The following is a 26,647-nucleotide window of genomic DNA, read 5'->3' on the forward strand; positions in this document are numbered from 1 at the left end:
ACAGTAATGATAGTTAAGTTTAGCGTATATCCTTCTAGGCTTTTTAATGCATGAATTTATAAATATTTGCAAAAATAGGTCTGGACATCAGACATTGTTCTACAATCTGCTTTTTTTCTCTTATATCATGGACAACTTTCTATTCACATAAATGGACTTTATTTTATTTAAATAATAGTGAACCCACAAAATTGCAATTTATTTGTTTTATTAGCTTTCCCAGTTTGAAAAAAATACCATTTAACTGAGGTAAAAATTAACATGGTTGTGTTTTTCTGTTCATGTTTATCCAAAGTATTTTGAAAGACATGATGAACTACCACATATTTAAATAGTATATGCAGGAAGAATGAATTTAGTTTTAGCTTTGTTGGATTTGAGTTAGAACTTGCATTATTTACTTATTATCCCAGATGGCATTGCTGCTTAATGCAATTGTTTCGTGTGCCTAGAAAAAATTATACTATTTAAAGCAATTGCTTTTTACACAAAGGCTACATTTGTCTATCAGTTAATAAGCCCTCTGTATTTATTGACACCTATCCTGTGCCCAACATAGTACAAGCAGTATTATTTTATCATACTTCTACTTTAGATTTTTTAAAACATTCATTTAAAATTTTACTTCACTTAATTTTTAATATCGTCTTTAATAGACTACTCTTTCCCTCTAAATTTTTATGCCACAAATTTTCATTATTTTATTTTACTTGAACTGGGTAACTCGCTTGATTTTCTGGTAACCAGATAGGAATATTGTTGTCTTCCAGGATTGATTTTAACCATAGTCACATATTATGCCTATATGATAATATAATAGTCTTCTAGGAAATCACCCCTTAGAGATAGTTTGAAGACCTACATGATCTCTAACTTTTGTGCATTTTAATCTACTAATAAAATGAAATTGGAAGAAAAGAACAAACAAAAGGAGTTTGCAAGGAATCAGTGTATTTTTTTCTATTTCAGAATTTGTTGAAAAATATAGCATTTTTAGTGTTTAATCTGTGTGCACAGTGTATGTAGATTAGTCAATATAGGCATATGTATACCTTAGAATTCATTTCTAAGAATTCATTTGTGCCTCATCCCATTTTTTCTTTCCTACAGAGGTCTGGAAAATAGAGCCCACAGTGAGCAATTTAATGCCTTTTTTAGGCTGCCCAAAGGAGAGAGTTTGAAAGAAGTACATGAATGTTTCTTATGGGTACCATTCAGCCACTTCAATACTCATGGGAAAATGTGCATCTCAGAAAATTATATCTGCTTTGCTAGCCAAGATGGCAATCAGTGTAGTGTAATCATTCCACTGCGAGAGGTAATATAATTTTGGTTACATATCAGTTTTTAGTTTGAAAATGTTATCCTTCACAGAGTAAAATGTCCTTTAATTCTATAAATTATTAAAACCTCAAGATGCAATATCCTTTTAGTAATTTAAAATAATTATTCTTCAGAATAAGAGTACAGCCTTCCGAGATATTCTCAGTTCCATTTAGTAAAGTCTTTTTTTTATTATTATACTTTAAGTTTTAGGGTACATGTGCACAATGTGCAGGTTAGTTACATATGTATACATGTGCCATGTTGGTGTGCTGCACCCATTAACTCGTCACTTAACATTAGGTATATCTCCTAATGCTATCCCTCCCCCCTCCCCCCACCCCACAACAGGCCCTGGTGTGTGATGTTCCCCTTCCTGTGTCCATGTGTTCTCATTGTTCAATTCCCACCTATGAGTGAGAACATGCGGTGTTTGGTTTTTTTGTCCTTGCGATAGTTTGCTGAGAATGTCATACATTTTTGAATGATCAAGCTCCATTTTGCATTAACCTAAATGCTTATCTTGTTTTTAAATTTTAAAGTTTTAAAATTTTCACTTTCAGTAAGAGCTGTAAGACTTTACTAAATGGTAAAGTTAGACTATCACTTTTGATGTACTCTGTCAGAAAAAAATAACATTGACATCTTTTACGTAAGTCAGCAATAAATTGTTGGTATTTGATACTGAATTTTTACATTTGTACTGTCATTTTTAAAGGATACATGTTAGACCTTTTTCTTGAGAAGTGAAATAACTTGCACTGAGGTTACTTGTATGATTGGTGCAACTAGTACCCAAAGTCTATTTCTTAATAAGTCATACTATAGACCAAAACTTTTGGCCACAAAAGAGTAAGCCAAACACATTTTACTTGAGGGTGTCAACGATAAAGGAAAATTTAATTGACCTCTATGTTTTTCACCCCCTAGGTCTTAGCTATAGATAAGACAAATGATTCCAGCAAATCTGTCATCATTAGCATCAAAGGAAAAACAGCTTTTCGCTTCCATGAAGTTAAAGACTTTGAACAACTGGTAGCAAAACTCAGGCTCAGATGCGGAGCAGCTTCAACTCAATATCATGATATTAGCACAGAGGTAATTAATTATACAGCAATCAAATCATTTGGAAAAAAAGGTGTGTGTTTAGTGTAGTCCATTCTTCAAGAGGAATTCATAGTACCTTTCCTATTTATGCCCAGGGGTTTTTTTTAAAGATAGAATCTAAGAAATTATATTGTCTAACTCACATCCTTAAGCAGAAGTGAGAATTAAGGACTTTATTCATTTTTAGGAACCCATACATTATAAAATTACTATAATTTGATCTTTCTTTTACTCTATTTGCTGTTTACCATATAAATATACCTTGTACTTTCACATAGTTTGGTTTTTAAGAAGTCAAAATATATTTGAGAATTCAGTGAGGCCTTGAAAAAGGACTCCTCTTACTGTTGCAAAGACATAGCAATTTTAAACCTGTCTGGATATCTCTTATTTAATATCTTATAGGTCAGCCTTATTTACATAATCTGGCCAAAAGCAAAATAGTGGTATATCTGTTTACTAGTAAAATATTAGAGAGGACAGAGAAATCAGGAAAGATCCAAAATTGACACCCTAACATCACAATTAAAAGAACTAGAAAAGCAAGAGCAAACACTTTCCAAAGCTAGCAGAAGGCAAGAAATAACTAAAATCAGAGCAGAACTGAAGGAAATAGAGACACAAAAAACCCTTCAAAAAATTAACGAATCCACGAGCTGGTTTTTTGAAAGGATCAACAAAATTGATAGACCGCTAGCAAGACTAATAAAGAAAAAAAGAGAGAAGAATCAAATACACGCAATAAAAAATGATAAAGGGGATATCACGACCAATCCCACAGAAATACAAACTACCATCAGAGAATACTACAAACACCTCTATGCAAATAAACTAGAAAATCTAGAAGACATGGATAAATTCCTCGACACATACACTCTCCCAAGACTAAACCAGGAAGAAGTTGAATCTCTGAATAGACCAATAACAGGAGCTGAAATTGTGGCAATAATCAATAGCTTACCAACGAAAAAGAGTCCAGGACCAGATGGATTCACAGCCGAATTCTACCAGAGGTACAAGGAGGAACTGGTACCATTCCTTCTGAAACTATTCCAATCAATAGAAAAAGAGGGAATCCTCCCTAACCCATTTTATGAGGCCAGCATCATCCTGATACCAAAGCCTGGCAGAGACACAACATAAAAAGAGAATTTTAGACCAATATCCTTGATGAACATTGATGCAAAAATCCTCAATAAAATACTGGCAAACCAAATCCAGCAGCACATCAAAAAGCTTATCCACCATGATCAAGTGGGCTTCATCCCTGGGATGCAAGGCTGGTTCAATATACACAAATCAATAAATGTAATCCAGCATATAAACAGAGCCAAAGACAAAAACCACATGATTATCTCAATAGATGCAGAAAAGGCCTTTGACAAAATTCAACAACCCTTCATGCTAAAAACTCTCAATAAATTAGGTATTGATGGGACATATCTCAAAATAATAAGAGCTATCTATGACAAACCCACAGCCAATATCATACTGAATGGGCAAAAACTGGAAGCATTCCCTTTGAAAACTGGCACAAGACAGGGATGCCCTCTCTCACCACTCCTATTCAACATAGTGTTGGAAGTTCTGGCCAGGGCAATTAGGCAGGAGAAGGAAATAAAGAGTATTCAATTAGGAAAAGAGGAAGTCAAATTGTCCCTGTTTGCAGACGACATGATTGTATATCTAGAAAACCCCATTGTCTCAGCCCAAAATCTCCTTAAGCTGATAAGCAACTTCAGCAAAGTCTCAGGATACAAAATCAATGTACAAAAATCACAAGCATTCTTATACACCAATAACAGACAAACAGAGAGCCAAATCATGAGTGAACTCCCATTCACAATTGCTTCAAAGAGAATAGAATACCTAGGAATCCAACTTACAAGAGATGTGAAGGACCTCTTCAAGGAGAACTACAAACCACTACTCAAGGAAATAAAAGAGGATACAAACAAATGGAAGAACATTCCATGCTCATGGGTAGGAAGAATCAATATCGTGAAAATGGCCATACTGCCCAAGGTAATTTACGGATTCAATGCCATCCCCATCAAGCTACCAATGACTTTCTTCACAGAATTGGAAAAAACTACTTTAAAGTTCATATGGAACCAAAAAAGAGCCTGCATCGCCAAGTCAATCCTGAGCCAAAAGAACAAAGCTGGAGGCATCACACTACCTGACTTCAAACTATACTACAAGGCTACAGTAACCAAAACACCATGGTACTGGTACCAAAACAGAGATATAGATCAATGGAACAGAACAGAGCCCTCAGAAATAACGCCACATATCTACAACTATCTGATCTTTGACAAACCTGACAAAAACAAGCAATGGGGAAAGGATTCTCTATTTAATAAATGGTGCTGGGAAAACTGGCTAGCCATATGTAGAAAGCTGAAACTGGATCCCTTCCTTACACCTTATACAAAAATCAATTCAAGATGGATTAAAGACTTAAACATTAGACCTAAAACCATAAAAACCCTAGAAGAAAACCTAGGCATTACCATTCAGGACACAGGCATGGGCAAGGACTTCATGTCTAAAACACCAAAAGCAATGGCAACAAAAGCCAAAATTGACAAATGGGATCTAATTAAACTAAAGAGCTTCTGCACAGCAAAAGAAACAACCATCAGAGTGAAAAGGCAACCTACAAAATGGGAGAAAATTTTCGCAACCTACTCATCTGACAAAGGGCTAATATCCAGAATCTACAATGAACTCAAACAAATTTACAAGAAAAAAACAAACAACCCCATCAAAAAGTGGGCGAAGGATATGAACAGACACTTCTGAAAAGAAGACATTTATGCAGCCAAAAAACACATGAAAAAATGCTCACCATCACTGGCCATCAGAGAAATGCAAATCAAAACCACAATGAGATACCATCTCACACCAGTTAGAATGGCAATCATTAAAAAGTCAGGAAACAACAGGTACTGGAGAGGATGTGGAGAAATAGGAACACTTTTACACTGTTGGTGGGACTGTAAACTAGTTCAACCATTGTGGAAGTCAGTGTGGCGATTCCTCTGGGATCTAGAACTAGACATACCATTTGACCCAGCCATCCCATTACTGGGTATATACCCAAAGGACTATAAATCATGCTGCTATAAAGACACATGCACACATATGTTTATTGCGGCATTATTCACAATAGCCAAGACTTGGAACCAAGCCAAATGTCCAACAATGATAGACTGGATTAAGAAAATGTGGCACATATACAGCCAAATGTCCAACAATGATAGACTGGGTTAAGAAAATGTGGCACATATACACCATGGAATACTATGCAGCCTTAAAAAATGATGAGTTCATGTCCTTTGTAGGGACATGGATGAAATTGGAAACCATCATTCTCAGTAAACTATTGCAAGGACAAAAAACCAAACACCGCATATTCTCACTCATAGGTGGGAATTGAACTATGAGAACACATGGACACAGGAAGGGGAACATCACACTCTGGCGACTGTTGTGGGGTGGGGGGAGGGGGGAGGGATAGCATTGGGAGATATACCTAATGCTAGAGGACGTGTTAGTGGGTGCAGCACACCAGCATGGCACATGTATACATATGTAACTAACCTGCACATTGTGCACATGTACCCTAAAACTTAAAGTATAATAATAATAAATAAATAAATAAAATATTAGAGAGGACAAGGAGGATTTTGATGTTTAATATGTCTCTCATGGAAATGCAGACAGGTCAAATTCAAATGAATTTTCTTTTACAATGTCCAGGAACCCCAAGTTTTAATAGATTGATACAACTTATCAAATTATAGCTATTTGTATTTTAATTAAAATTCAAAGAAAAACTAAATGTGTCTTTATTGGCTATATTATTTTATTTGAATTGGAGTATAGAGCCTTTTACTGCTATCTCCAGAGTAGAGATTGAAAATAATATGCTAAGTCAATTATAATGCAGTATTGATAAAACTAATTTTCCCTTTGATAATTAAAAAGCACAATGAAAACATGTAATTAATTTTTTTTTTCCATCTCAATTCCAGACGCAGAATTTCTACATTGGCCATCAAGGGTTTTCCTTGCCCCAACTTTATTATCTCTCATTCTCTTTTAGTATGTACCCAGGATATTCCTTAGTTTGATGTGGGAATACAAGTAAAATCTGACCAGCCTTAGTAGTTTTCTCTCCCATTGCTCCCAAATTCTTACTTATATCATGTTTTCCTTGTTCTGTTCTATTTCACATTCAGTCCGCGTGTTAGCTTCAAAGCTCAACATATCTTTCTTTTTCCTTTAATTTGCTTTTCCAAAACCTGAAGAGCTGTAACTGTTCCCCTTAAAACTTTCATGTGCTTTTAGTAGCTGAGTATGCTCAGTTGTCAAGAAAGGATTTTGTTTCAAAATGAGTTTACCATCTTTCCAAATATGCATCAGAATTCTACAGTTTTCTAGTTTCTCACTCGTTTTTAGAGGTTTTAATAAATATATGTACAAAATACCAGCTAGTATACTATCTGCTTGGAAATATGTATTTTTAAATTGCCACAATATTCTGTTTTCACTTAAGATTTTTATCTTATCAATGATGAAGAATATTGACCCATTTTAGTATCTGTATATATCTAGCTTTAATAATAGTACACGTAAAAACTTAGTAAAGAGAAAGCTTTTTAAACAGGAGCTAGTTCCATTTGATTTCTAAGTAACAGAAATTATAGCTATATTCTTTTATAACTACACTTTTACTGAAACGAAGAGAAAAATTGCATTCTATAATTTTAATAAACCTGTTGACTTTTGTACAAACAGCAAGACTTTTTAATTTAAATCTCCAAGAGTCTAAATCAACAAGTCTAAATATGAATACAGGAAGTACTTTAGGAAATCTTTCCTGTGAGAATGTCAAAGACATGATACAAAGAACAAGTCCTACCAGAAGTAATTGAAATTATGCATGAGTACCAGTTCTATCCAAGTTTTTATATGGGTATATATTTAAATGTTCTGCATTTTAATAAGTTATACTAAAATCTGGGCATATAAAGAGATTTAGTAAAATTCTAATAAACTGCTTGGAAAAATACATGAATCTTTTACTTTCATTGACACATATAATCAAGAACTATTACTAGATAAGGTAATTTTTCAAAACTACTCAATGAAAGAAAAATGGGCCCTCTTAGGTTAGTTTTAAGCAAAGTGGCCTAAGAATGGAAAGCACTACTGAAGATCCCTTGCCTGATGCTTTTAAACTACATTATGAATGAATTGTAGAAACTATGGAATGTCAAGAAAGGTAGTAATTGAGTTTATGCCTTAAAGTTTTTAGATGGGCAAATAAGTATCTTCTACATATTATCACAGAATATGTAAACATAACTTGTTTCATATAGTTAGTAAGATAGTTACTAACTATATGTAATATAGTTATTATCTTAATAAGATAGTTTCATAACCAGGACTATCTTACTAAGTTTTTAATAGAAGTAATGGGTTTCCTACATGATAATGTAGATCAAAATAGTAGTTTAACCAACATAACTGATTTTTTCTTGCCTTGATAAGAATAAGGTGCTTCCTATGACCATAATATAAATTTGGAAAATGATTTTTAGCTGTGGGGGTAGATTTATTTCTAAGTTGGGAAACCAGAAACTATTAAAAATGAAATTCACACCCTTTAAATTGTGGACTATGAACAGGATCCTATTTAAGATAAGCTTCTGATATTTGAGAAAAGCATTTGTTTATTTTTTTTGTTTTAATTATTGGTTTTACAGGTCAACTCTGGCCCCCAAACCACCATTTATTATACCGAGTTTATGAAGTATTCTAATTTAAATATAGTATTTTGTAGAAATTTACACATAAAGAAATGTTAATCTTTGCTTTGTCTTTCCTTCACTTTTAGAGCCATATGATAATTGTAAAATCAATGTCAGATAATAAAAATGAAACAGATTAAGAATACCTGCTATAGAGTTAACAATCTATGTTGCTTTCTAGATGTGATCGGATTTTGCTCAGGCACTAAAAGTCTGATGAGTGCCAAGTTTATTTGTCGTAAGTGTGAACACCCAAATAAATGGAGAGAAATATAGATATTTATCCAAGTATATATATAAAACACCATGGGTAAAAGTTTCCATTCAAAAGAGCCAGAGCAAAAATGTTCAAAAAATTTAAGTTTAGTTCCTTGAATAATCTACTTTATTACACTCTTCAAAATTTTAAACATTAAACTACCATCTTTGAAGGTAAATGTTTTTTATTTTATTTCTTTTGTCATTTTTTAAAATTTTCTAACCACCTACTGCCTGTTGATGAAGGTGAAGGTTTTAACGTGACTTTATGAATACTTAAGAGGTAATAATGGATAGAACTGACATACTTGTCATCACTCTTATAAATTTATGTTTAGGGTTTCATTGCTTAAGAGGTTATTTTTTTCCCTCTGGGATACTTTTCCTGTAGTTTAGAACAATAGATAAACTGATGATTCAGTCATTTAAATTAAAGGAATGTGCTGTGCTTGAGATCCAGACTACAACCATGAATTTTCCAACCTGTATTTGCAAAAATGTAACTCCTCGTTCAAACAGCTAAACTTAATATTAAGTTGTCAAGTATGTGATTTGTCAAAATAAGCATTTAAAAAAAAAGAAGGGAATTGTTGCAATTTGAGACCTATACTCTCTAATCATTAATTTTTCCTTTATTGGCTTCTTCTACCTTACCCTTTTATTTACACATTGATTTGAATACTCCTTAACTTTCCTTGAATCCTATCTATACTCATCTGTTCTCACGCTGCTATGATGAAATACCCAAGACTGGGTAATTTATAAAGAAAAGAGGTTTAATTGACTCACAGTTCTGCGTGGCTGGGGAGGCCTCAGGAAACTTACAATCATGGTGGAAGTCACCTCTTCACAGGGTGGCAGGAGAGAAAATGAGTGCTGAGCGAAGGGGGAAGCCCCTTATAAAACCATCAGATCTCATGAGAACTCACTCACTATCATGAGAACAGCATGGGAGAAACTGCCCATGATTCAATTATCTCCACCTAGTCCTGCCCTTGACACGTGGGGATTATTACAATTCAAGGTGAGATTTGGGTGGTGACACAGAGCCAAACCATATCATTCCACCCCTGGCCCCTCCCAAATCTCATGTCCTCACATTTCAAAACACACTCATGCCCTCCCAACAGCCCCCTAAAGTCTTAATTCATTCCCACATTAACCCAAAGTCTGGGTCCAAAGGCTCATCTGAAATAAAGCAAGTCCCATCTGCCTATAAGCCTGTAAAATCATAAGCAAGTTAGTTACTTCCTAGAGACAATGGGGGTACAGGCATTGGATAAATACACTATTCCAAATGGGAGAAATTGGCCAAAACAAAGGGGCTACAGGCCCCATACAAGTCTGAAATCCAGCAGGGCAGCCAAATCATAAAGCCCTGAAATGGTCTCCTTTGACTCCATGTCTCATATCTAGGTCACACTGATGTGAGAGGTGGGCTGCCACAGCCTTGGGCAGTTCCACCCCTGTGGCTTTGCAGGGTACAGCCCCCCTCCTGGCTGCTTTCACAGGCTAGCATTGAATGCCTGCAGCTTTTCCAAGTGCAAGGTGCAAGCTGTCAGTGGATCTACCATTCTGGGGTCTGAAGGATGGTGGCCCTCTTCTCATAGCTCCACTAGGCAATGCTCCAATGGGGACTCTATGTGGGGGCTCCGACCCCACATTTTCCTTCCATACTGCTCTAGCAGAGGTTCCCCCATGAGGACTCCACCCCTGCAGCAAACTTCTGCCTGGACATCCAGGCATTTCCATACATCCTCTGAAATCTAGGCAGAGGTTTCCAAACCTCAGTTCTTGACTTCTGTGCACCTGTGACTTCTGTGCATCTGTAGCCCAACACCATGTGCAAGCCACTAAGGCTTGGGTCTTGCACCCTCTGAAGCAATGGCCCGAACTGAACCTTGGCCTCTTTTAGCCACAGCTGGAGCTGAAGCAGCTGGGATGGAGGGGACCATGTCCTGAGACTGCATAGAGCAGGGGGGCCCTGGGCCAGGTTCACGAAACCATTTTTCCCTCCTAGGCTTCCAGGCCTGTGATGGGAGGGGCTGACGTGAAGATCTCTGATATGCCCTGGAGACATCCAAATTTGGTGATTAACATTCGGCTCCTGTTGCTTACACAAATCTCTGTGGCCGGCTTGAATTTCTCCCCAGAAAATGAGTTTTTCTTTTCCATCACATCATCAGGCTACAGATTTTCCAAACTTTTTGCTCTGCTTCCTCTTGAACACTTTGCTGTTTAGAAATCTCTTCCATCAGATATCCTAAATCATCTCTCTCAAGTTCAAAGTTCCACAGATCTCTAGGGCAGGAGCAAAATGCCACCAGTCTTTTCACTAAAGCTCCATTTCCCAAGAAGTTCCTCATCTCCATCTGAGACCACCTCAACCTGGACTTCATTATCCATATTACTATCAGCATTTTGGTCAAAGCCATTCAACAAGTCTATAGAAGTCCATTGTCCATATTACTATCAGCATTTTGGTCAAAGCCATTCAACAAGTCTATAGGAAGTTCCAGACTTTCCCACATCTTTCTGTCTTCTTCTGAGACCTCCAAACTGTTCCAACCTCTGCCTGTTACCCAGTTCCAAAGTTGCTTCCACATTTCTGGGTATCTTTACAGCAGCGCCCCACTACCTGGTACCAATTTACTATATTAGTCCTTTCTTACACTGGTATGAAGAAATACCCAAGACTGGGTAATAAAGCAAAGAGGTTTAATTGACTCACAATTCCACATGGCTGGGAAGGCCTCAAGAAACTTACTATCATGGCAGAAGGCACCTCTTCACAGGGTGGAAGGAGAGAGAATGAGTACTGAATGAAGGGGGAAGCCCCTTATAAAACCATCAGATCTCTTGAGAACTCACTCACTATCATGAGAACAGCATGAGGTAAACCGTCCCCATGATTCAGTTATCTCCATCTGGTCCCATGCTTGACACATGGGGATTATTACAATTCAAGATGAGATTTGGGTGGGGACTCAGAGCCAATCTTAATGTCCAGCCCTGCTAGGGCTTGTACTGGCTTCTTGGATTTCAAACTAAAGTACCACTGGATTGGTCCACCCTAAGCTGCTACTTTTCCTCTGCCTCAGTCATGGGCATTCTTTATCTTACTTAAGCTACTAAGGTTTACAAAAGTTTAAGGGATGAACTTAGTGAGTCTTTTCTTCTTTTTTTTTTTTAGCACTCCTAGTAATAACTTGCAATAGCTGGTGTAGTTATAATCCATAGAAGCTGGGTAACTGATATGTTTTAAGAGTAAAACTTTGGTGTTCATAAAGTTTTATGTGGAAATACAAAAGACTCAGAGTAACTAAAACAGTATTGACAAGGAAAAACAAAGTTGGAAGACTCATGCTTTCCAATTTCAAAACTTATTATACAGCTATAGTAAACAAGACATTGTGATACTGGCATAAGGGGAGACATGTAGATCAATGTAATATAGTTGAGACTCTAGAAATACATTCTTACATTTATGGTCAGTTAATTTTCAACAAGAAGGCCAAGCTAACTCAATGGGGGAAAGAACTATTTTCAACAAATGGTGCTGAAACAATGGACAGCAACATACTCCCCACCCCCAAAAAGATGTTGTACTCTTTTCTTAAAACATACACAAAAATTAAATTAAAATGGATCAAAGACCAAAATGTAAGAGCTGAAACTATGAAACTCTCAGAGAACACATAGGAGTTAATCCTCATGATCTTGAATTAGGCAATTGTTTATAGATATGACAACAAAAGCATGTGACCTTAAAGAAAAAATAGGTAAATTGGATTACATCAAAATTAAAAACTTTTGTGCTACAAATGATATCATCAAGAAAGTGAAAAGACAACCCACAGAATGGAGGAAATATTTGCCAATTATATGTCTGGTAAGGGACTGCTGTCTAGAATGTATGAAGAACTCTTACAACTAAATAATAAAAGGCAAACAACCCAATTTTAAAAATGGTTAAAGGATTTGAATAGACTTTTCTCCAAAGAAAATAAAGAAATGGCCAATAAGCACATTAAAAGATTTTTCATATCATTAGTCAATAGAGAAATGCAAATCAAAAGCATAATGAGATACCATTTCATACCCACTAGGGTGGCTATAATTAAAAAGACAGATAATACTGTTGAGGAGAATGTGAAGAATTGAAACTCATGTATTGCTGTTGGGAATGTAAAATGGTACAACCCTCCCACCCCATACTTTCTGTCCTCTAATAACCATCATTCCACTCTATACTTTTATGAGCTCAACTTTTTACCTCCTTCATATGAGTGAGAACATATGCTATTTATCTTTCTGTGCCTGACTTATTTCACTTAACATAATGTTCTCCATGTTCATCCATGTCGCTGCAAATGAAAATGTTTCATTCTTTTTTGGGCTGAATAGTATTCCATTGTAAAAATTTATCACATTCTCTGTATCCATCCATCTGTTGGTGGACATTTAGGTTGATTTCATATCTTGGCTATTTTGAGTAGTGCTGCAAGAAACATAGGGGTATAATTTATATATTTGTGCTTATTTAACATTGCATGCCTGTATCAACACATCCTCATAAGCAATTGGTATTTTCAATGTTTTGGGTTTTAATAGGTGTGTAATGTTGTTTTAATTTGCAATTACCCAGTGACATCTGATGTTGAACCTCTTTCATATGATTATTTGCCATTTATATCTTCCTTGGTGAGGTATCTATTTAGATCTTTTGCCCACTTTTTAATGGGTCCTTTATTTTTTTAAACATAGTTTTAATTCTTTGAATATATTTATAATAGCTACTTTACAGTCTTTATTTACAAAATCCAACAAGTGGGCCCCCTCAAGACACTTTCTATTGGTTGCTTTTTTAAGTTCTTGTTTCTATTTTTAAGCCTGACTTCCTTGGATCACCCCCTGAATCAGTATAATTTAGTGGTTATTCAGTGATGGGTTAGATTTCCTTAAATGCCTTATGCTACCAAATATTCTACCTTTTTCTCAAGGATATCTGTGTGAAGGTATATGTCAAACTTCAGGCAATTTTCACATCAGCTTTAGCTTTTATTCCCTGCTTTCAAAGATAGCCGGAGTTGAGTGACTGGGGCCTTCTTCTGTCCCATTTCTTTCCTAGGCATGTTCACAGCCCTGTACATGTATTCATTCTTCTAGATCCCCAAGAATATGTTGCAGCCCTTCAAAGTTCCACATCATCATCTGGTTTTTCAGGTCTTCCTTTTAAATCTTTAGCCAGGCTCTTGTTTGCTCTAGCTGAAATCATAGCCTTGGACAGCTGGGTTGTTACCAACCAATTGCTATTGTTTTCTATAATACCCTGGGAACAGAGTTTTTTCACCAAGCTGAGCTGTGAATGAAATCAAATGATAACAACACCCTGGGAATAGAGATTTTCCAGGGAGTTGCAAGTTTGGTCAAATATTGTCTATGCCCTAGGGATAGGGCTTTTAATGAAACTCCAAAGGATCCACTGGTTGCCATACTACTGGCTTTCATTTCTGAGCTTGGGCAGGTGGATAGAGTTAAAAGACCCACAGACTCTTCTGGTCTTACTCAGGCAGGCTCATTAGTTTTTCTCGAATAGGTGCTTTTCAGTTTATTGCATGCCTTTGGTTAATTCCAGTGTTCTGAAATGGTTTATTTTGAATGTTTTGCCTCTATTTTGTTGCTTTTGTTGGGGAGTGTGTTCACAGAGGTTCTGAGCTTGCCATTCTAGAGGTCAGGTTGTTGACATATCTAATTTTGATAGGTATGTCTCTGAGATATTGCTTTAATATTTGTTATGTATATAGATTGTGGCTTATAAATGACAGTAAACATTAGAACTTTTTTTTCTTGTAGAAACGTAAGCATGCATCTGGGACAATTACATTCTTTCTTTTTCAGCTTGCTATTAGTTCTGAGTCTACAGAGCCATCTGATAATTTTGAGGTGCAATCTTTGACAAGTCAGAGGGAATGCAGTAAAACTGTGAACACTGAAGCCTTAATGACAGTATTTCACCCTCAGAATTTGGAGACTCTTAATTCTAAAATGGTAGGAAAACAAAATATTTAAACCTATGGGCTGAAACATTTGGTGAAAAGTAAAAATCTTAAAAGCAGACTAGAAGGTACCACAACTGAAAACTCTTCTTTTGGGACTTGAAAAGTTTTCCAGCAGGTACTACTGTGTAACTTATTTAGTTCCACTATACACAAGGACTATTATCAGGAATGAAGATAAAAGATAAAAGTTGGACATTGGGGATTTTTACAGATACATAATAGTCATACATATTTATTGATATTGGGTTTTATTTGCATGGATTTCTAATCCTGACATAGATGTGATTTGGGGAGAATGATGGTTTAAAGCTTTGCCTCCCAAGTATAACACTTTTACCATTTTTATATGAGTTTAGCTAAGAATTAAAATAGTAAATTAAGCTGCTATGCTCACATGAGTTTAAAAGATTTTCATGATGACAAGGATTCAGTGTTTCACCCCTGGGTGAATACTGATTTTGGTTTTCTATGTTCTTAATTTCTATAGATGTTGTTTCAAGGTAAAGAGAGTGGGAAAGTTATTTTGCAGAAGTTAATTTCTCACTAGATTTAGTTGTTTTGATTTTTCTGTCATTACAGTTGAAAGAAAAAATGAAGGAACAGTCATGGAAAATACTGTTTGCAGAATGTGGGCGTGGTGTTAGTATGTTTCGAACCAAAAAGACTCGAGATCTTGTTGTAAGAGGGATTCCAGAAACATTAAGAGGAGAACTCTGGATGCTTTTTTCAGGTATTACGTTTATTCATTGTATTTATTTAATAGACATTAACTATGCCTTTCTAGGAGTTATGCCCTAAGCTAAAGCAAAAGAATTACAAAGATGGTTAATACAAAGTCTTACTCATCTTGAGTTCGGACTAGTCAAAGAAAGAAAGGTAAGTAGTTATCTATACCTTACCTATCTATCCACACATCCAGCATCTGAGCAGATTAGTTTATTAGGCAAGATATGTATAATGGGGGAATCTTTAGTGTCAACAGTCAGTTAAGGGGGAAAAAAGCTCATGAAAATGGTATTCTGTTGGATAAAATTAGTAGCTTGACATAGATTCTAGTGTAAAGCTCTTTTCTGTTTGTGCTCAGAAATCACTTAAGCATAAGGCTAAATATCAAGGTAATGAAATCCAATTATTTATGTATATATGGAAATAGTAGCTTCATTATATCCCCCTTCTGTTGTATGTTAATGTAATAATCTTCACAGGTGCTGTTAATGACATGGCTACTAATCCTGGCTATTATACTGAAGTGGTTGAGCAGTCCTTAGGGACCTGCAACTTGGCTACTGAAGAAATTGAACGTGATTTACGTCGCTCTCTGCCTGAGCACCCAGCCTTTCAGAGTGATACTGGCATATCTGCTCTGAGAAGGGTACTCACAGCTTATGCATACAGGAATCCCAAAATTGGATACTGCCAGGTATGACTTAACTATGAGCCCAACTGTGTGTATGTTCCAAATAAAATCACATCAAATCCAATTCCACTAATTTGGAAGTGGTGATTATAAGGAAAGAGATGGGGGTGAGATAGATAGAGTATAGTATTAATGTAAGTAGGATGGTAGTGGGAATACTTAGGAGAATTGATATTTCATTATTTTTCTTTTTCACTTAACAAATGTTTATTGAACTTCTGCTCTATAAAAGATACTCTGCTAGGTACTTAAGGCTATATAAAGATGTATCAGATAAGGGTCCTCCCTTAAAAGTATGTAGACCAGGAGACGTTAAAGCATATTCATTAAGAAACAAAAATCAAGTGAGAAAAACTGTTAGAGAAATATAAATTCCTGTCATGATTTATAACAAGGAGAAACTATTTTTCATCTGGAGGAGTCAGAGAAGGCTTCGTGGAAAAGGTAGCATTTGCAAGTCTTAAAAATTGGTGAATTTTGGACATATGGAAATGGAATGAAAAGAACATGCCAGGTGATGGAATCCATGTAACCGAACACAGGTAGAGGTAAACGTAAAGTATGTATAGGACCATGTTTGTTTAGTTTGGTAGAAACATAGGGTGGATGAAGTGAAGTAGTTGGAGAAAAAAAAATCAATAAGGTAGATTGGGATAGAGCTGGAGTTTGAATTTTATTTTATAGGCAGTGGAAGAATCATTGGAAAAAATTATTTAGGAGCACACAATCAATTAGGATAGGCTAGACTGCTAACACAAACACAGATAATAGATGAAACAGTATAATTTTATTTCTTGAAGGAATAAACAAAGGAGATTGACTCTTCAGGTCAGTAGGCAGCTCTCCTCCATGAGATTATTCAGGAACTTAGACTGTAGGCTGACAGCAGACTGTCATTTTCAAAACAAACCTTCCCGAGTACATTTTCATCACCATTAGCACTCACAGGAACAGGGAAAGAGCATGGAGAAACAACTGTGAAAGATTTTATGGGCTAGGCTTGAAAGGGGCAAATATCACTTCACGCACATTCTATTGGATGATCTTAGTCACGTGGATACACCTATTCACAAGGAAGTCTGTGGAGTATAGCGTGGCTGAGCAGACATGAGCAGCTACTATGGAAGAAGAGGAGATTGGAATGTCATGGATAGGTAGCACTCTGTGCCATACGTTTATTTACAATGGGTTGAATACCTGTAATTGTTACATGTCAATACTACCTATCCACTGTAACTTGTCAATAGAGATTTTTTTTTTGAAAAACTGTTTAAGTGAATGGAACATCTAAATGGCAAGGATTTTTAGCATATTTTAGGATCTCTGAAAGGTACAAAAGAAGCATAATGCTTCTTTTCTCAAAGAGCTTATACTCACAGACCCTGTGATATTGTCTATAAGCAGTAGTTTAGAGATAGCTTCAAAATAGGCAGCACTTAATATTGACTTCTAAAAGATGAGAGCAAAGTTAGAAACATGGAGGGCAGGAGGAAAGTTATTTGGGGCTAAAGTATGAGTGATACCACTCAGGTGAGAATAAGCCTACCTTGGGAGATAAGATTGGCTAGGTTCACATTGGAATAAAAAAGTAAATTTGTATGGCACAAGATCATGAAGAATCTTTCAAGCCTGGGAAAAGAATTTAAACTTAATATGGTAGACAGATTTTGTTGGTTTTGATCAAAAACCCACGTGAGACACATGGCTGGCTAGCTTGCTCTATCTATCTGTCTATCTATCTATCGATCTATCTATCTATTCTGTCTCTCTAATCTTTTCTATCATCTGTCTCCATCTATCTATCTAATGTTGATATATAATTCACTTACCACAAACGTCACCCCTTTAGTGGTCTCTCATATATTCACAAAGTTGTGCAAACCTTCACCATTATCTAATTCCAGAACATTTTCATCACCCTAAAAAGAAGCCCCATATCCATTAGCAGTTACTCCCCATTTCTCCTACTACCAACCCAAGCAATCACTGATCTACTTTCTAGCTCTATGAATATGCCTATTGTGCACATTTTATATAAATTGAGTGATACAATATGTGATCTTTTGTGCCTGCCTTCTTTTACTTAGCATATCATTTTCAAAGTTCATCCATGTTGTAGCATGTATCAGGACTTCTTTCTTATGATTTAATAATATTCCATTATATGGATATATATACCACATTTTGTTTATTCAATGTTGATAGTTACTTGAGATGTTTTCTTGTTTTGGCTGTTGGGAATAATGCTGCTATGAATATTCATGTACAAGCTTTTTATGGACATTGCTTTATTATTCTTGTGGGTAAATACCTTGAAGTGAAATTTCTGGGTTATATGATAACTGTCTGTTTAACATTTTGGCGCACTGTCAAACTATTTTCCAAAGAGACTGCACCATTTTATATTCCCTCCAGCAATGTATGAGGGTTCTATTTTTTCTTTGTCTTTATTTTATTTTATTTTTTTACCAAATCTCCCCTTCATTGTATGTACAAGGATTCTAATTTCTGCACATCCTTGACAACACTTCTTAATTGTCTTTCTTTTTGATTGCAGCCATTCCGGTGAGCGTGAAGTGGTGCCTTGGCACTCTTGTTGAAAATTAGTTGACCATAAATGTTAGAGTTTATTTCTGGACTCTCAATTCTATTCCATTGATTTATACTTCTACCCTTATACCAGTGCCACATTGTCTTGATTACTGCATCTGTGTAGTAAGTTTTGCAATCAGGAAGTGTGAGTTCTTTAACTTTGTTCTTTTCTAAGATTGTTTTGGCTCTTTTAGTTCCTTGTATTTCCATACAAATTTTAGGATCAACTTGTCAATCTCTGCAAACAAGAAAAAAAAGGCAGCTGGGATTTTGATAGTCATCATATTGAATCTGTAGATCAATTTCGGGAGTATTTCATATTAACAATATTAACTCTTCCAACCCATAAACACAAGATGTCTTTCCTTTTCATTTATTTAATCATTCTTTAATCTGTCTCATCCAAAGATGTTTTATAGTTTTCAGTGTTCAAGGCTTGTACTTCCTTTGTTAATTTTATTTCTAAGTATTTTAATTTTTTGTTATTATAGTAAATTGAATTGTTTTCTTGATTTCATGTTTTGATTGTTTGTTGCCAGCATATAGAAATACAACTGATAACTGATCTTGTGTTCTGTAAGTTTGCTAAGCTTATTTATTAGTTCTAGTAGATTTTTTTGTGGATTAATTAGGATTTTCTATATACAAAATCATGGCATCTGAATAGTGTTACTTTTACTTCTCTTATTCCAGTATGGATGTCTTTTTTTCCCTTATTCTTGCCTAGTTGACCAGGCTAGAACCTTCAGTACAATGTTGAATAGAAGTGGTAAGAATGCATGTCCCTATCTTGTTATTTATCTTAAGGGGAGTAATCAGTCTTTCACCATAAAGTATAATGTTAACTGTGGGTTTCTTGTAGATCATCTTTATCAGGTTGCGGAAGTTCTCTTATATTGCTAGTTTGTTGAGTGTTTTTATCATGAAGGAGTATTGATTTTGTCAAATGATTTTTCTGTGTCAATTGAGATGATCATGTTATTTTTTCCATATATATATACATAAACATATATATATAAACATATATATATACACACACACACATATATATAAACATTGATGGATTGTTATATGTTGAATCACTTTTGCTTTCCCAGAATAAATCCCACTTGGCCTTTTGGGATCCTTTTTATATGTTCTTAAGTTTAGTTTGCTAGCATGTTGTTGAGGATTTTTATGCTTATATTTGTAAGATATATTGATATATAGTTTTTTTGTGATGTCTTCGTCTACTTTGGGTGTCTAGGTTTCTTAGAATAAGTTGGATAGCGTTTCCTCCTCTCCTATTTTTTGAAGAGTTTATGAAGAATTGGTGGTAATTATTCTCTAAATGTTTGGTAGAATTTGCCAGTGAAGCCATCTGCTCTTAGAGTTTGCTTTGTGGAAAGTTTTTTCATTACTAAGTCAATCTCTTTATTTATTATAGGTCTATTTCACTTTTCCCATTTTAGTTTCAGTAGTTTGTGGGGTTTTTTTAGAAACTCGTCCATTTTATCTAGATTATCTAATTTGTTGGCATATAATTTTTCATCATAATCACTTATAATCTTTTTTACTTCTATAAGGTTGATAGTTCTCTATTTCCTGGCTATAATAATTTGAGTCCCCCTTCTCACACTCTTGCTCTTGCACACTCTCACTTTTGCACTCTTGATCTCTCACTCGCACTATCTCGTTCTTGCTCTTTTTTTTTGGAAAATTTTTTTAGTTAGGCTACCTAAAAATATTTCTATGTTTTTTATCCTTTTTGTCTTTTTTAATCTTTTCAAAGAACCAACTTTTGCTTTTGTTGATTTTTCTCTATTTCTAGTCTTTTTTTTTTAATTATACTTTAAGTTTTAGGGTACATGTGCACAATGTGCAGGTTAGTTACATATGTATACATGTGCCATGCTGGTGTGCTGCACCCATTAACTCGTCATTTAGCATTAGGTATATCTCCTAATGCTATCCCTCCCCCCTCCCCCACCCCACAACAGTCCCCAGAGTGTGATGTTCCCCTTCCTGTGTCCATGTGTTCTCATTGTTCAATTCCCACCTATGAGTGAGAATATGTGGTGTTTGGTTTTTTGTTCTTGCAGTTAGAATTATTTCTAGTCTTTATCACTTTCTGCTCGCACAAAGCTGGAAGATTAGCTGGAGATAAGAGCTTAGGTCTTTTCTGTTCTTTCCTAAGAATACATACAACTGTGAGTATACATAAAGCCATATGCATGTAGTTGGCCTTCTGGGTTCCCAGGAATATGTCACAGTTTTTCAAAGCCCCCACTTTTCTTTTAACACTTTGTTAGCGTATTGTTTGGCCCAACTGCTATCCACTGCCTTGGATAGCCACATGTTCAACAACTGCCTCTGATTGTTTTCAACAAACACCACAGGGGAAAAGGCTGTTTACACCAGAGGAGCTCTGTGTCAAGTCAAATAAAGACAGTCTTGTGAGAGGAGTCTTCCAGGGAACCACTAGACAAGTCAAATAACAACAATTATTTGGGAATGGGGCTTTGCTGGAGTTCCAACCCCATTCTGTTCCATTCAGTAGCTACTAGGTACTGGTTTCCACTGTAATTGCTAGATGTTGGTTTCTTTCTTTTTTTCTCTCTCTCTCTTTTTTTTTTTTAATGATAGAGTCTCGCTCTGTTGCCCAGGCTGGAGTGCAGTGGCATGATCTTGGCTCACTGCAACCTCCACCTCCCAGGTTCAAGCGATTCTCCTGTCTCAGCCTCACGAGTAGCTGGGATTACAGGTGTGCACCACCATGCCCTGCTATTTTTTCTTTATTGTATTTTTAGTAGATACTGGGTTTCACCATGTCGGCCAGGCTGGTTTTGAACTCCTGACCTCAAGTGATCCACCCACCTCGGCCTCCCAAAGTGCTAGGATTACAGGCATGAGCCACCGCACCCGGCCTAGATGTTGGTTTTTAAGGCTACTGTGAAACTGGGGAGGGGGGCGGGAATAGGGCAATTTAAAATGCCACAGAGCTTACTGGTTTTACTGAGATTCAGCCATTTTATTAAATAAATGCTACCTGAATTGCTGTAAGCTATTGGTTAATTTCCAGAGTTCTAAAGTTGATTCTGATGACTTTTGTCAGTGTTCTTGTTGCTTTTATAGAGGAGAGCATTTTTAGAAGTTCTTACTCTGCCATTTTTACTACATCCCCTCCTAGTATGGCTTCTTGCATGGGAAAATGATTCAGTAAAAACTAAGCTTGACATCAAACAGTGTACTAGATTAGGCAAGAAATTGGCATAGTTAATATACAAATCTATATGAAAGGTATGAAAGTATGAAAATGAGCAATGGACATGAAAGGATTAATCACAGAAGAGAAAATACAGGTTGATGTTAAAGTCTGAAAAAGGAAGTTCAACCTCAAAGAAATTAAAATTAAAACAATGAGCTACCATTTTTCACTATCAAATCAATAAAGATGATTATAGTTATTACGATTCACAATATTGGCAAAGATGCAGTGAAATAAACATTTAAACACTATTGGTCAGAAATATAAATTGGTATTTTCTTTCAGGAATTTAATTTGGCAATAATATGAAGTCTTTTAAAAATACCATGTGACCAAACAATTTCATTTCTAGGTATGTGTCCTGAGAAAAAAGTATAGTTGGATGAAAATTTATATTAAAAAATAACCATTGCAGCATTATATGTAATAGTAAAAAATTGGAATTAACCTAAATGTCCAACAATAGTAGAATGGTTAAATAATTTATATTAGATCCACCTTAGTTTTTTTTAGTCATTAAAAATACTGTTTTAGAAGAATATTTAGTGGCATTGAATATTACTATATAGTGCTAAGCAAAAAAATAAAGATTTAGTACACAGCGTGATACAAATTTTAGGAGAAAAAGGAAGAAAAAACTGCAGAAAAATATATCAACTTGTTAACAGTTTATTTCTGGGTACATAGGATACAAGAGGTTTTATTTTCTCATTCATACTTTTCCATTCTCTCCAAATTCTATCCATTAAGGATTTATTACTTTATAATAAGGGATGTGGCAATGTATATAAAAGTAATGATCTGACATTTGTATGCAAGATAGGTAAGAAGCAGCAGCAAGTTAGAGTGGTAGTGGGAATGGGAAGGAAAAAGCAAATCCGAAAGACGTTTTATAAGAAGAAACTCTAGGATATGAAACAGATGCAGCAGATAGAGGGTTTTCAGCATAATCAAAACTAGGATAGGTAAGAAGAATCCTACTTGATAGGGGAAAGAAGATGTTCAGTTTTGGACAAAATTGAGGATGATTCATATCTGAGGGCTATTTCTTTATAGGTAGTTGGAAATACAGATGAAGTTCGTTTTCTTTCGTTTTAGTATGTCTTTGAAAATTATGTAGGCTTTTTTCAGATTAGTGATAATTAAGGTTTTTCACTCTTCGAAATTAGAGAGGTTTTGCTTATTATGTTCTGTATTTATTATATTACTGCTTCACTTTTCTTGAATGTTACTTTATAAAATAACTGATTATCAAATGTTAGCCTGACTTCACCTTGTTTTGCCTTGGACTGGCTCAGAGTTCTCATGTTTCCACTGTTATTACACTATTATTACTCTCAGTTGTTCTTGTTGCTGTCAGAAACTATTATGTTTGAAGAAGTATAATTATTACCTGAGCAATATTTGCTTTTTAATACTGTTTTCTATGAATTTTAGGCAATGAATATTTTGACTTCAGTGCTGCTTCTATATGCAAAAGAGGAAGAAGCTTTTTGGCTTCTGGTTGCTGTATGTGAACGAATGTTGCCTGATTATTTTAATCGTCGAATTATTGGTAAAAGAAAAACCACACACACACATATGCATACACACACAGAGATGTATATTTCCTTTCTAAACAATTTCAGTGTCTCTTGTCTAATTACTAATAAAGTAGAAGGACTGATGGATTATGTTGTGGTATAAAATGCAAGCAATATCAAAATGTCACATTCACTGACATTCTCAAAAGAAGAGCTTTTTGTACTGAATGTATAGTCAGAAAGATTGTTTAATATGTTGCTTTTAAAAATAAAATACCTGGTCTGTTTCTTAACAAAAATGGAAGCATTAAGTTTATAAACTCTATGTTGCTAAAACAATGGTGATCTCAAGTATCCACAGCTACTGGTGAATTTTTGTAGTTTTTTGATGGGAGGGAGATTTCAATCTGCTTAAAATCTCCATATTTGTATGAATTATATAGATATTTGCAAGATTTCAAAGAAGGATTGAGTTCTTAGTTTGTTAATTGTATAATTTTTATTTTATTTTATTTTATTTTATTTTATTGAGATGGAGTCTTGCTCTGTCGCCCAGGCTGGAGTGCGGCCTCGGCTTACTGCAAGCTCTACCTCCTGGGTTCACGCCATTCTCCTGCCTCAGCCTCCTGAGTATCTGGGACTACAGGCACCCGCCACCACGCCTGGCTAATTTTTTTTTTTTTGTATTTTTAGTAGAGACGGGGTTTCACCGTGTTAGCCAGGATGGTCTCAATCTCCTGACCTCGTGATCCACCCACCTCGGCCTCCCAAAGTGCTGGGATTACAGGTGTGAGCCACCGCGCCTGGCCAATATTTTCTTTAGTCATCAAATATTTACAGATCTGTGACCACTTACCTTAAAACTTATGAATGGTCTCTTTGTACCGTAATAGGCTTTCAGGATTGTGGTTAGGTCATCGATTGTACTGTCTTTCATTATAATTATTTGTGTATTTATCTTGTGTTGTGCTAGATATTAAACTCCCTGAACATGAGACTATTTCATTAATTGGTATAGCTCTTATAATACCTAGTACAGGTCTCTGCATATAATAAAGACTCAATAAATAACTCTTCAAATGAATTTGAATTGCGTTTCTGAAGTACATGACACTACTAGCAGTTAGATGTATAAAATACAGAAGAGGTTCTGAAAGAGTTCATAATTTAAGGAAGAAGAATGAGATACATCAGCATGCTAATAGAAGTGGGGAGGTATGGAAACAAGTCCTTTTGAAAAATGTTTATTTTTAAACTTCTTTTGATATTCTGTAGGTGCCTTGGTGGATCAGGCAGTCTTTGAAGAACTTATCAGGGATCACCTTCCTCAGCTGACAGAACACATGACTGATATGACATTCTTTTCCTCAGTTTCTCTCTCTTGGTTTCTCACACTTTTTATTAGTGTGCTACCTATTGAAAGTGCAGTGAATGTGGTGGACTGTTTCTTCTATGATGGAATAAAGGCCATTTTGCAACTGGGATTGGCAATACTTGACTATAATTTAGACAAACTGCTGACTTGTAAAGATGATGCTGAAGCTGTGACAGCCTTAAACAGGTATTGTAAGAACCATAACATTTAAATCTGGAGGAGATTTGAGAGATGATGTTGTTCAATCCCCTATTTTACAGAGGAAACTGAGCCCTAGAAATTTCAGTTTGTCCGAGATTACAAAACCACTTGAATGAAAGAGCTACACCTAAAGTCCAGTCCTCTATCTCCAGAAAAAATATAGCAAGAATAAATCACTTTGAAGTGAACCACTAAATTATGTACACATTTACACTAATATTGTTGATTCAGTATGCTAGGACTTTCATATTCCCAGTTTGAGCTATAAAGTGTCTATGTAGAATTAGTTCAAGCAGGAAAAGCATAGTTGATAATGTTAAATATCCAGTGGCCGGGAAGTTATTCTGGTTTCTATGTGGTTTCAGGTGGGTTGAACTTCATTTTCCTAGTAGCTTCTGTATGAATGCTATTTTGTATTGGAGCACATGTGTTGTATGTGTGTGTATGTGTATATGCACACATTTGTATATGCTAAATGAATAAATTTGAGTGGGCAACTATCATAATGCCACATGAAATCCCATTATGTACAGAATAAAATACAAACATCTTACTCTGGCATTCAGAACTCTGTGGTAAGGGCTCAGTGTACCTTTCTTCACTTATTTCCCCCTATATGCTTCTACATACCCTATATTCCACTCTTACTGAGCTGTGTGGTATTTGCCAAGTACTCTCTGAGCCTGTTTGCTTCCTTCAAAACCCCAAAATGATTCCTACACTATCCCATTTCCCTCACCCATGCCCTCCTAATGCTCAACCATCTTCAAACTCCACTTCTTGACCGGGTGCGGTGGCTCATGCCTGTAATCCCAGCACTTTCGGAGGCCGAGGCAGGTGGATCACCTGAGGTCAGGAGTTCAAGACCAGCCTGGCCAACTTGGCAAAACCTCGTCTCAACTAAAAATACAAAAATTAGCCAGGCGTGGTGGTGAACACCTGTAATCCCAGCTACTTGGGAGGCCGAGGCAGGAGAATTGTTTGAAATCAGGAGGCGGAGGTTGTAGTGAGCCAAGATTGTGCCATTGCATTCCAGCCTGGATGACAGATCAAGACTCCATCTCAAAAACAAAAAACAAGTTCCACTTCTTTTTTTTTATTATTATACTTTAAGTTTTAGGGTACATGTGCACAACGTGCAGGTTTGTTACATATGTATACATGTGCCATGTTGGTGTGCTGCACCCATTAACTCATCATTTAGCATTAAGTATATCTCCTAATGCTATCCCTCCCCCTCCCCCACCCCACAACAGTCCCCAGTGTGTGATGTTCCCCTTCCTGTGTCCATGTGTTGTCATTGCTCAATTCCCACCTATGAGTGCGAACATGCGATGTTTCGTTTTTTGTCCTTGCGATATTTTGCTGAGAATGATGGTTTCCAGTTTCATCCATGTCCCTACAAAGGACATGAACTCATCATTTTTTATGGCTGCATAGTATTCCATGGTGTACATGTGCCACATTTTCTTAATCCAGTCTATCGTTGTTGGACATTTGGGTTGGTTCCAAGTCTTTGCTATTGTGAATAGTGCCGCTATAAACATATGTGTGCATGTGTCTTTATAGCAGCATGATTTATAATCCTTTGGGTATATACCCAGTAATGGGATGGCTGGGTCAAATGGTATTTCTAGTTCTAGATCCCTGAGGAATCCCCACACTGACTTCCACAATGGTTGAACTAGTTTACAGTCCCACCAACAGTGTAAAAGTG

The 26,647-nt window shown here is 35.9% G+C and overlaps 1 protein-coding gene across 4 annotated transcripts in view; it reads left to right on the forward strand.

Annotated features, from left to right (window-relative positions):
• TBC1D8B (TBC1 domain family member 8B) overlaps positions 1 to 26,647 on the forward strand; it is a 73,052-nt gene that overhangs the window by 22,307 nt on the left and 24,098 nt on the right. For all 4 annotated transcript variants that reach the window (XM_014343529.4, XM_063601818.1, XM_003819666.5 and 1 more), the window contains exons 6-12: positions 1,111 to 1,318; positions 2,254 to 2,421; positions 14,415 to 14,564; positions 15,155 to 15,305; positions 15,781 to 15,995; positions 23,269 to 23,386; positions 24,630 to 24,915. In XM_014343529.4, the coding sequence (XP_014199015.1) occupies positions 1,111 to 1,318; positions 2,254 to 2,421; positions 14,415 to 14,564; positions 15,155 to 15,305; positions 15,781 to 15,995; positions 23,269 to 23,386; positions 24,630 to 24,915 (1,296 nt within the window). The remainder of the gene's footprint in view (positions 1 to 1,110; positions 1,319 to 2,253; positions 2,422 to 14,414; positions 14,565 to 15,154; positions 15,306 to 15,780; positions 15,996 to 23,268; positions 23,387 to 24,629; positions 24,916 to 26,647) is intronic.

Source organism: Pan paniscus, chromosome X (assembly GCF_029289425.2).
Source record: "Pan paniscus chromosome X, NHGRI_mPanPan1-v2.0_pri, whole genome shotgun sequence".
Classification (NCBI taxonomy): Eukaryota; Metazoa; Chordata; class Mammalia; order Primates; family Hominidae; genus Pan; species Pan paniscus.